Source organism: Erythrolamprus reginae, chromosome Z (genome assembly GCF_031021105.1).
Source record: "Erythrolamprus reginae isolate rEryReg1 chromosome Z, rEryReg1.hap1, whole genome shotgun sequence".
Taxonomy (NCBI): Eukaryota; Metazoa; Chordata; class Lepidosauria; order Squamata; family Dipsadidae; genus Erythrolamprus; species Erythrolamprus reginae.
In genome coordinates this window covers 102,706,707-102,719,355 of record NC_091963.1, presented here as the reverse complement: position 1 = coordinate 102,719,355, position 12,649 = coordinate 102,706,707, and the positions used below count along the sequence as shown (strand labels likewise).

Sequence of the window (12,649 nt, the reverse complement as noted above, 5' to 3'; positions counted from 1 at the left end):
GCTGTGTCTTGTTTAACATTTACAATAATTTCTAGGGATGGTACAGCCAGTAGTAGTAAGATGGGAGTGGCATGCAATGAAAAGTCAAGGGGACACGCAGTTGGTGAGCAGGGAGGTAACACCACATGGTAATGCAAGATAATGTTGTTTACTGGCCATTGGAAAAAGGTAGAATCTAGAACATCCAGAAGCATCTCAAGTGCCAGGTGGTAGGACAAGATTAAAGAATTAACCGTGAGTCAGGACTTAGAAGCTACTCTGGAGAATGCTGTCATCTCATTACTGGTGACTGGTGGAAGCCAGAAGACGGGGATTCCATAGAGCAACAAAAATCTAAGTGGCTTAGACTTCAAGAAAAATATCCTGCAAGTAAATAGGTGAGTGGATTTTACATTTTCATTTGAGTTTCTGTGAGCCGATGAAAGATGCTCAGGATCTAGACAGAAGCTGTAGTAGAAATCAAGGGCAATAACTGAGGAAAGAATAACCTTTGTCCTTTGGAAGTAGGCAGGACTGGAGGAACCCTCTTTAGTTAGCCTTTTGTAGCTCCGAGATACCCAGTGATGGTAGATTTAGGCCACTCTCAATCAATTCTTGTAGGACAGCATCCCCCACCACTCCCATCATAGTGTCATATGGGGTGGGGATAATTGGGATACAAATACTGGGTGAGGGTAGTTAGAATTCTAATACTAATAAACGAAGTTATGGGAGATATGAAGGAACACCTCTGAGCTTTGTTATAATTCATTATTTGATCTTTGCAGCAAAATGAATATACTGTACATTGTGTGATTTATATTATTTTGGATTTGTTGCTACACTTTTCTTCTCCTTTAACATTTTGGTTTTTTAAAAGAAACCATTGCTATCTTGTAGCATAAAACCCATGCATAGAACTTGGTTTATATAATGCTTAAGGCATAGCTTTGATCATTCTGGTTGAGACAATGAAGAGAAGAAAAAATTCCAACCATGAATAGAAAAAATACTCTCTGTAATTAAATTATATTTTATGGAATGTTGGAGACAGATGAGGAATATTATACGATAAGCCTCTTCTCTTATCAAAAATTGAGTTTTTGTAGAAAATAAAGGGTCCATCAAATCTGAAAATGTGTCTGTAGACAATAATTTCTTTGATATTTCTTAGAAGTTGATAAGCTGTTCAAGCTGACTTTTTTTCTCCTGTCTCTCAAAAGCAGTGACATGGAGCAGATCAATCAAACTTATAATGGTTAAAAGCTATCTTCCATGAATTTGTCAACCATTTCTAAACCAATATAGACCACCTCATATGGTTACTCATGTCTTGTGACAATGAATTCTAGAAGCCAGAAAGAATTCCATATACTTTATATACTATAAAATATACTAATTATTTTAATTTATCCAAATCTATGATTTATTAGATTAATTTGGGTACTTCAGAGCCTAAAGTCTTCAAATAGCACATAAATCTCTATTAATTCTCCGCTATTTAAATTGTGTTTTTTTATATTTTGGGAATATTATTTCTCAAATGACAGGACTGGAATTATTCAGTACATCTGTTGCATTTAATAGACTGTGTTCAAATATTGATGTCCATTAGGTAATTACTTCTCATTTTATAAACATTATTTATATTTCTTCATATAATTGATGGCAGAAATAGTGACAAATTTATTAATGTCCTTAAGATGTTCTTAATTGCCTATATCTATTAATTGATTGATTAGATTTCAAGAATGGTGCAAAGATAATGAAGCTAAAAATTATATTCAAATTGTCATACTTTATAGAATAAGAAGATGAAGTATTTGGTCAGGTGAAGGGTTTCTCTTTCACTGAATATACTCAAGCAGAGGCTAGACAGATATTTATCCAGAATTCCTATACTGAGTTAGGTTTGATGGCATGAATGGCCTCTTTAAGCTCTATATGTATACAATTGCCAATGGATTTTGCACTATAAGATGAATCAGCCACCAGCTTGTATAGATACTAGATTGCTTAAGTTACAAATTCAGCAACTGACATGGGATCCCAAATTAGAAAGTCTGGAGAGCTATTTAATTCATAGTACTAATTCGCACATCATATTAAGACACAGTTTTTACTCACATATCAGTTTCTTGAATAAGATATAATTGATTGGGTTCTCTTACCACACAGGGGCATAAACTTTGGTTTATGAATTACAAGATTCAGCCAATATATAAAATGGCCACAGTAGTTGAGAGGAAGGGATTTGGGATTTAACCAGTGATGGGCTACCAGAATTTTTACTACCACACTGTGGGCGTGGCTTATGCATTTTGTTTCAACTTCTTTCAGTGCAAATTGAGTATTCTGGGGTAGAGCTCCATTTTCGCTACCCCACTGCGTCCCCGTCCCCCCATCTGGGCAGTAGCCCACCCCTGATTATCTACTATATAAAGTGTATGTACACACACGCACGCACAGCTCTTCTAGAATGATACATATTCAACCTTATTTATTGCGATAGGAAAAACATACCCAGAGCCTAGAAGGGAAAAAAAGTTTAAAAATTAAAATTTTACTACCCGTACTATGTACCTGACCAAAAGTTTGCTACCGATACTACGTACCTTTTTAAAAAAAATATTTTTATTTTTATTTTCTTACTTTTTACCCACAGCCCTCCCCTTCCCTTCCCTCAGTTCTTTCTTCATAGCCCCAGCCAGGTCAGAGTTCTAGACAATTTCTTCTTTATGTCTGCATTGGCCTTATCCCTTTCCACCCATGCAAAATAAAGTTTCCATTTTTTTCTTATCCTTTCAGCTTTTTCATCCCATGAACAGTTCAGTGAGATAATATGAGTTATTTCCATTTATACTTGTTCAAATAGATAATTACTCCATCATTTTAGTGTCCATTTACTTTTATCCTTTCATCCATATACTATAGTTGCATGAGCAGCTTTTATCATAGTCCTTAGTACTTCTTGTTCTTCTGTCTTCATTCCTTGAGTTTCTTTAATACTTCCTTCAATTATGTCCCATCCTATCCGCAATTCATTTTTAACTATTCCATTCATATTTTTCCGATACTGCGTACCTGACAGTACCCTTGGGGGCCCATCACTGGATTTAACCCATCCAAAGGATGCTAGCTTTAGAATTGCTTCTCTAAAGCCTTTCCAAATCTTCACCAAATTCAGCTTTTTGGCTGCATATAGACAATAAAAGTGCTTCTTCTTATCAGGAAAAACTGAGACATTGCTGCATATTTCTTACAATTTAATGAGGACCAGCCCAACCTGCACAGCAGAAAAAGATAATGTTTATCAGTAGTGCAATGTCACAAAGCTATTAATTCACTGACTTGTCAAGTCAGCCGCTATTTAAAATCCCAAATTGTTGAATGGAAAATGATATACAATTCTGCCTACAGAGGTTCCTTTCTGTCTATCATTAAGGAAAATGAACATTTAAATTGTGAAGGAAAGCCTCAAAGACACCATAAACAAAGTTTAACAGAGTTGGAAGGGATGCTGCAGGTCATCTACTCCAGTGCCCCCCAAACAGTAGACGTTACATCTGCCTCTACCTAGGATCAAACTCACAGCCTCCTGATTGTGGCGCAAGAGTTCCACCTCTAGGCCACAGCAGCTGGTCAAGCTCATAAGAAAGTCACAATGAATTTTTACCTGTAATTAAAAGTTGTCACTTAGTTAAAGGTTTTAGATTTTAGGGCAGGGAGAAGAAAAAATGCATCTTCCTTTTCCACATCTCCACTCTTAGGAAGCCTGTCCTATTGGAAGATGCTGTCATTCGGTAGGGAGGGAAGAAATATACTGAGCATATTGTTTGATGAGCTTCTGTGGCCAGAAGATTATAAATGATTAGGAATAGATATGCAAATTAACTTCCAAACTTAACATCACTGCTTGTGAATATGCATAAAATGAATGCAATTGCACTTATAAAAAATAATTAAAAGAAGTTTGCCAAGTGCTATGCTATGATAGAAGCAACAAAAAATAAGTTTATCAGTTTCACCAGGAGGGGGAAAGTAAATTAACTTAGAATGTGTGTAGCATTGGAAAGACATGCGGCAAAACGAAGGCAGGTGTGCCTCCTGATTAAGCATATTATAAGGCAATTGTGTGAGTCTGCTAAGCACCACTCTCAGTTTCAACGGTTCTTACTACAGTGGCCCCTAGTGTTGCAAAAAGGATATTGAAAAGAGGTAACCCCTCCACTGTTTTCTTTATAACAGCCAAGTTAGAAAGTTCTAAATTATTGGAATTGCATGTCACAAACACAGTCTTTATCTTCAGCATTGAGACAGTGAAATTTCCCATCTAGGGACTATAAGAAATGCATTTAAAATAAGAGTGTTGGTGTCCTGTTTATGTACGACTGCACATTTTTTTCTAGGCAAAAGTCTGGAAGAAAACCCCCCTCTAAATTCCATTTTGTCTAAATATAAAATAATAACTTGAATACAGTTACCATAAATATTTAGCATGTATTTTACCCCCCCCCCTTTTGCTACATTCACAATTATAAGTTTTTTAAGTGTATTCTCTCTTTCCCCCCTCCCTCCCTCTGGGTCTATCTGTTTGTCTATTTCTATTTTATTATAGTAATAAAATTCCAATTGTTTTGGATGTCTTGGTAATCAGATCCAGGTGCAGAACATATCAAATATGCTGACATGTATGGTTGTCACAAAGTTGCTTAATTAATGCATTTCAGGTGACCATTGGTAGATAAGTATCCCTTCTTATATCACTTTAAAGCAATTTAACACACTGGATGTCACCCATATGTAAGGATTTATATTTTTCTTAAAATTGTAAGATGTGATTGTTTTAAAAGAAAAAAAATAACCAAAGCACAGATATAGAAAATTTTAAATAACAATAAGAAGGGAACATCTACTGGTAGTCCATCTTTTGCTACTATATACTGAAAATTAGAGAAAAAATATTTTGATCTCAGAAAATGAATTCTTTTCTCTTGAGTAAGTGATATTGTAGCCCACAAGGACCGTATTATGGAAGCTAAAAGGTTTACAAATGCTTTCTTTAAAACATGTACATATAAATATCCAAGTCTGAATGTAATGAGAGAAGCTGTTGAAAATCAATTTTACTATAAAATTTTGCCTAGCTGGGAGAACAGCAGAGAAAGTACTGGAATGCAATGGGCTGATAATGCTGTTATCTAGATCTACTGTAAAAAATGAATGAAGAGTAGCAGTTGACAAGAAGAGGGCCCATCTAGAAGCAACCAGAAATTGAATTAAAATAGTCTACAATTGGTTATATTCATTGCAGGACATAGAAACAATAACAACATGTAATGATCCCCATAGGAGTCACAAGGCACTGCTACTGAAGTGGTTCTGGTTTTCTGTCCCTGTTTACTTCCACAAGGTACCCCAATATATCAGTTTTGTGTGGTCTGACACAAAAAGCATTGCAAGGAAACTGCTCTAAGATTTCCTTAAAGGTAGAGCTGTGGTCATGTCTCTTAACTTCTTAATTTAGTTCTTCTGTATTTCAATTTGAAACAGCCAACCAGGGAATGTTACCTGCAGGCTGAGCGTTAGGAAGAGAACAAGAAGAACAAAAAAAGAAGGACCGGAAGCCAAGAAGAAATGGCATCCCAGGTGAGAAAGAAAACAGGTTACTTCTACTTGTGTATGAGTCTCAAAAATGAGCCTTGAATTCAGAGGAAACTGCTATTTAATAAGCATCAGAGTTGTGAACTGCTTAATTAACATTAACCTTAATACATAATTTGATAAGCATTTTTAATATTTTTCCTTCTCAAAGGAGGAGTATGAGTCTGGGATTAAAGCAAGACTTGATCTGGAGGCCTATGGAGACTCATCATTGAAGCAGTCTAATATGTCACTTGAAACTGGAGACAGTGAGTAATTCAAATCAATTGAAGAAAAAAGCAGAAATATTTCAGGGCAAACTTGTCTGTCGTGTGTTATTGGCCACTAAGATGTTTCAGGAATTTTGGCAGGATTTAGGATTCTACTTTGTACATCTGAATATGTTTAACTTAGTTACTATTTAGAAGTTAGGTCATGAATTGATCCATTTTCATATAGGCTAAGCCACATACTCAAACATTTGACAATGTGCCCACTGTTCCAGCAAAGAAAAGTCCAATGGTAGATGTATTAGTTTTCATTTTATGCAAACCAATTCTTATGAAAAGGGATTCTCAAAGAGAGTAATACCACACAAAGGAAAAATATAACCAAGGCCAAGGAGCATATTGGGAGACATTCTCTTCTAAAAGTTCATTGACTACAGTTGTGAATCAGAGGAAGATTCTAAGTTAAAGATTTTTAAAGGAGTCTCTACACAATCAGTTTAAACTGTGAGAAAATGAGATCTTTTGTGATATACCAGGAAGCCAAAAGTCTCTTATGTAATTTTAGTTGATAGATTGGATCATAGTTTAACCATATTTAAGTCAACTGAAATTAATGGATTTTAAATTAATCATAACTGACATAAACTTCATTGGATGCAGTGTAGTATATTTGGGTCCCTCCCTTTCAACCTAATACAATTGCCCCTTCCCATTCCTCCAATAATGTGCTTAGTGATGGAGATAGTCCTTTATTTATTTATATCTCTCTTTTTTATCTTTTCTATCTCTACTTTATACTTATATTATGTTAAACATACAATACTATATTTGTATGATAAATGAATGAATGAATGAATGAATGAATGAATGAATGAATGAATGAATGAATGAATGTGGGATTGGATCAGGGCCCAAGAAACCCACCATGATGATATATGGAAAGAGGTGAAAAAAGTGACATCTGAGTAGTTGAATTAGTTACCTACTCAGTTTAAAAGATAAGATTCTAAATGTGCTGCTGGTTCAAATTCATGAAGAATAGGTTTGGGAACATTGGCATTATTTGGTATTCTTTCTCTGATTTCCTTGTCTCGTTCTTTACAATAAGTAAAACCATGAACATGCCCATAAACTCCATATGATGTGGGGCAACATTTTTATATTTTCAAAAAGCATTTGGGGACTTTATTACATGATTACAGTATATTATTTTTAAAATAAATTAGTGGTTTACAAATTGCTGACTTACAAATAAATTGGTGGCTTACAAATAAATTGGTGATTAACAAATAAATTGGCAGTTTACAGAAATGTTTAAAAACAAAATAATGTATCTATACATTCACTTCTTTGGCCTCACCCAATGTAAGCAACCAGAAAGCCTTTGCCTTTATTCCCACGCATACTTTTTCAATTCATTCACAGTAGAAAAGAAAATTGCACACTTTGGTAGATTGTCCTGAAAGCAGAAATTATTTGACCCTCATATTATAATCAAAGTCTGGATTGGAGCCTTTAACCTTAGCCCACCTACCCCCTTTTAAAGAAAATTATGAACTTAACAAGTGTAGTATTGAGAAATTATAAGCTTATTTATATTTTAAGTGCTCTCCTAGGTGAAAGATTCTTGCAAGTAAAGAATTATCCCAACAGGAAAAAAGAATGAGCAAAAATATTTCCCTGGCATGTGTTGTTATAAAGGGATATTGTTTTGTTTTGTGCATTTTTTCAGATATGGGAATTTATCTACAATGCCTACAAATAAAAACAAAATGAAAGACTCTGATATCAACATAGACTTGCTATAAAAGTTTTCTATGAGAAAAAATATAATATTTGTTTATTAGAATGGACAGGAATCATCCTTTGCCTGTACTAATACTTGCGGGCTGGCAATGAGATAGAAACGGCAGCCATTGTGAACTCAATCAGTATTTGCACACTCTTTACATTTTTACTATTAAAAATAATTCCCTGTACCTTAAATACATGTGTTCCTATGTAAGGGATAAGGAGAGGCTGAAATAACATATGAATTAGTTTGAATGGAAGAAAGAAGTTGTTTGAAACACTGACTCCAAAAAGCCAAAAAAGCCATTTTTTTGTATTCCTTAAGTTCTAATTGAAAATCATTTTGGTGGAAGTAATTAAAGGCACCAGGCTGGAAACAGGGAGACCACGAGTTCTAGCATCACATTAGGCATAATGTTGACTAGGTGACCTTGGGCCAGTCATTCCCCCTCAGATCTGAGAAGGAGGCGATGGTAAACCTCTTCCAAAAATCCTTGCCAAGGAAACTGCAGGTACCTGTTCAGGCAGTCACCAGGAATCTACTTCCAAGGCATATACCTGTACAAGAAGAATATCTGACTTTTATGTTACATTGGGGAAGGGAGATTTAATTTCCCTTAGAAAAAGTGGTTACTGCATTTCATTCAATGGTGACATTTGGAACCAAATCTGGAAACCACCAATTTGTGGCAATATTATTTTACATTTATCTACAGACTTCAGTAGAAATTGAAGAAATGAAATCTGGCACATTTTGCATATAATGTTAAACTTGCCATCTTTCTTTTGCCCGTTAAATGTTTCCCCAAATCCTATTTTCATTCCATCTCAACTTAGTTTTTAATAAAATTGGGCTTTGGTATGTAGCTGTGAATATAAGATTCAACATAGAAGAGGGAAGTTCTGAAAACATAATGGCTATTGAACTTTCAGTTTTCTATGCTGAAAGTGATATGGTGCTTCTGCCAATGATCGAGAAAAGAAATCTGTAACCATCTTTGAGAAGCAAAGTAACTGTAAATATCCTATGTAATATTAATTATCAAAGAAGAACTTGATCCCATCATCCCCAGCCAGCATAATAAAAGACTCCGTAGTTCATCACATCTGGGGCAGAAGCTATTAGATTGAAGATGCTGTTACCCTTATGGCTATAAATGGTGACCAGGATTTAGGACATGCTGCCAGTATTTTTTCAGTCTCTAAACTGGACTTGGAAAACTCATAGATACTATCTGTGTTCTCTATACGCTTGATCTTTTTCCCAAGGGCATTACAAAATGGTAATTGTGCAGTAATATTAAACCCAGTTATTTTGTTATCTAAGATGAATTACAAAATAATGTCTTCAGACTATCATATATAAAGGTAGGTTCAGTTTAGGCTTGTTTCCTTTCCCCAGGGAGATACAAATATAGTAGATTTTTATCAGTCTTTCATATAGCTGTCTATCATCCAGGGTACTATTAAGTCTAGGGCTGGGAATGTGGTGAAGAAGGTTCTATTTTTCAAGCCTTCTGATGCCTCCTAGCACCTAGCATCAGCGATAGTCCTTTTTCTCTGCATAATGGAGCAGTGGTGGATTTGTGGCTATAGTGCATGAGTGTGCAAGCAGTGCTAAAAACTAAGCTTCTGTGCATGCACAGAAGCAAAACCCCCAGCTTTTGCGCATACTCAGAAGCAAAAAACAAGATGGGGCACCTATAGCACTGTCATTAGAGCTGGTTCGTGGGTGTGGCCAACCAATGATCACTCCTGGTTTAGAGAGCAGGTGGAAATTCCCACCACTGGTTCTATGGAATTGGTCCAAACCAGGAGCAACCCACCTCTGTATGGGAGAGATATTTATAGGAAAGTTACCAACAAAGTTTGAATACTATCATCATGTCTAAAATGATTTTATTGTATGTTGGCAGTGTGTGTGTGTGTGTGTGTGTCTGCCTCTATTTCATGGATGGCTTAACTATTCAGAATCTCACCAATCCCACCATTTGTAAATTGTCACATAGCTGCAACAACATGTCAAGGGTTGAACTCTGGAGAGCAGATCCAAGAGTGTATGACTTGGGGCCTGGGAACTAGACAGATAGGCTAGAAACAACTAAAGAAAAGTAGCATTCTCCTTTTATTTTAGCCACCCCGAGTCTTCGGAGAGGGGTGGCATACAAATCTAATAAATATAATATATAATATAATATAATATTTGGCAAGATAAGCCTTGCCATACTCTGTCCTTCTTGTTTCTGCATTTTCAGTTCATCAGATGAACATTTGCCAGCATAGCTGTATATCGTTCAGTCAGTACTTCTGGCCTGGTCACCAGGGAGTATATCACCTGAGTAAAGGAAGGAGGATGGAGAGGGTATCCATGGGGAAAGCAGGATCCTATCAGAGGCATGTGGACACAAGTGAGTGTGTGTGCAGTGGCATCTCCAGTGGCATGGAGTAGGCTCAGTGCTCAGCTGCAAACCAGAAATTTCCCTCTTGAAACTTTTCTTCCAACACAACTGCCCAACACTGGGCAGTTTTAGACAAGCCATTCTCAGACTGAATTTCTTACCTGCAATATCAGAAGAAAATATCTTTAAGTACTTAACAGAGTGTATTATTGTAACATTACACCAAAATGATATATGTGAAGTGCTTTGAAGGTATTAAAAGTTGCACTGAAATGATCAGGACTACTGAAATTATCAGGGCCACTATCTTCACAAATCAATTGTATGTGACACATACTAGTTAATTAGTGTGGAACACTACTAAGCAAATAACTGAAAGTGCTTTTTAGAAAGATAAAATCCCCCTGTATATATATGTATTGTACAAATCATACAAAGGGAAGATACAGGATCAACAATTCCCTTCTGAGATTGCTGCTACATTATAAAAAGATAAAGGATTAAGCTGCATGTTGATACAAACTTTTGCAGGAAAGCCCTAATGCGTTAAAGAAAAAATGGTAGGATCAATTTTGTAGAAAAAAACCTCTAAAATGAATGTTTAGAGAAAATTTGATTTTGTAAATCAATATCATGTGTAATTTTGGATTTCTAATTTAAGGAAGATTATACAGTCATCAATTGAAAAGTTGCATAACACTTCCCAGCTAATTAGAAAGATAGATTAGTAGCAGGGACGTCCTTGTGTTAGGTGAATTGGTTGTGGCCAGTAGAAATTGGCCCTTCCCTGTTGACAGTAACCATCTCAGGGAAAGTCAGTGAGCTTTGGCCCCTTATCAGGCAATCTGTCCCCCACAAGGACATTGGATTTCAGCTGTTCCTTGAACATTCCATTATTGATGATAAATACAAGTTGTGTTTGAAGTGAAGACAAACCCTATTGAGTTTAAGTTGGTTCTGTTTATAGCCAGTTAAAAGCAGATTCTTTCATTATTGGTGGGTGTGATCAAGTGACAATAAGAGACATGAAGGCTACTTCACGACCTAGAACTTAATTCCAGTACAGGAGGCCATGTGAATCACCCACCAAGTAATGGTATCAGAACATGGTGCTTGACAGAGCTATTAGCCAACACAACAATCTTGCCTTCAAAGAGGTTATAGACTAACTTTAGACAATGGGAATCAATTAAAGAAAGATTTGATTGATGGGATGGTGGTATTTCAGATATAATTCTGTGCATTTAAAAAAAACATATAGAAACCAAAATTGAAATAATTTGAATACTGTGCAGTTTGCCTGCATCAGTTATGTAAATAAAGACAAAAGGAGTTGCTTTTTGCATAATCCATCCTGTGCCTGTAGTAAGGAGAGGAGAAGGAAAACAATCAGTGAAGGGCTACCAAAATTTTTACAACCACACTGTGGGCGTGATTTATGCAGGGCACCCTGCATTTTCTTTCAACATCTTTCAGTGCAAATTGGGTGCTATGAGGCGGAGCTCCATTTTTGCTACCCCACTATGTCCCTCCCCCTGTCCATGCAGTAGCCCACCCCTGAAAACAATACAGCTGTAGCCAGAAGTGACTATCATTTTTTATTTTCTTTGTCCATTCTCTAAACCATTAGTTTTGATACATGAATGTGTGTATGTACATGTTAGGTTTATCAGATCATAGCTGCAAAAATTTGCAAGACCAAGATAGAATCAAAGAGATGGGTTTCTGTATCTCTTTACTTCTAAATATTGGTTGTCTGGATTACCTGAAGACCAACCCTGTGGGATATTACTGGTCACTGGGAGGTATGTGGTAGAAAGCAGTTTCAAAGATAAGTTGGTATATACTGCTAATTATAGTTTATTCACCAAGCCAAAGTTAAGCAAAACATGGCAGAGTGAAGTGTAAACTCTGTCAATGAGTAGTTGATCTTGCTGAACAAATTTCACAACATGTCTTTATTGCCCAAGAGGACAGATTTAGAAGCAATGGGTTAAAATTACAAGGAAGGAGATCAAGCTAGATGTCAGAAGGAATTTGCTGATTGTTTGAGTCACCAGATAGTTGGGTCTTCTTTGCTGGAGGTCTTTAAACAGGCTGTCATAAATTCAGAGAATCTTAGGATTCCCAGACCCTTTCCAATTCTATTAAGCCATCAATCTATGAACATTTAAATGTTTAATGTTTTATTTATATTCAGTGCAATTAGAAACAATTCTGTAGATTAAGCCAATGTTCTAAATTTTAGAAATTACTCTTCAACGAGGCCAGATCAAAGCATAGGATCCCGGAATGAATTACATTCATTCTGGGAATGAATTCCCCCTCACTGTCTCCTGATTTATTGGATGTGGCTACCTTTCACAAAAAGAGGGACACTCCTAATTTGCCTTTATTCTAACCGAGTTCCATATTGCTAAACTTCCTCCTGCAATTCTGCCTCTTTTATGGAATAGAATTATCAAGTATAGTTTAGCAACTTTATTTCTTTTATGGCCATCCATTTGTCTGGAATGGAACAGAGTCTCCTGCCTGAGCAGACTGTTGGAATAGAAGATCTCCACATTCCCTTCCAACTCTGTTACTCTATATTGTCCTTAATCAGCT

At 36.1% G+C, this 12,649-nt stretch overlaps 1 protein-coding gene across 4 annotated transcripts in view; it reads left to right on the top strand.

The window, feature by feature from the left end:
• The first annotated feature begins 236 nt into the window (after positions 1-236).
• The window catches only part of SLC4A1 (solute carrier family 4 member 1 (Diego blood group)), a 69,676-nt gene continuing 57,263 nt past the window's right edge, over positions 237-12,649 (top strand). The window contains exons 1-4 of one of the 4 annotated variants that reach the window (XM_070727492.1): positions 279-377; positions 5,533-5,628; positions 5,795-5,891; positions 9,899-10,051. In XM_070727492.1, coding sequence (XP_070583593.1) covers positions 5,617-5,628; positions 5,795-5,891; positions 9,899-10,051 — 262 coding nt within the window. In that variant the 5' untranslated portion in view covers positions 279-377; positions 5,533-5,616. Of the gene's footprint in view, positions 378-5,532; positions 5,629-5,794; positions 5,892-9,898; positions 10,052-12,649 lie in introns of all 4 variants that reach the window. The other 3 variants (XM_070727494.1, XM_070727493.1, XM_070727496.1) reach the window with 3 other exon arrangements.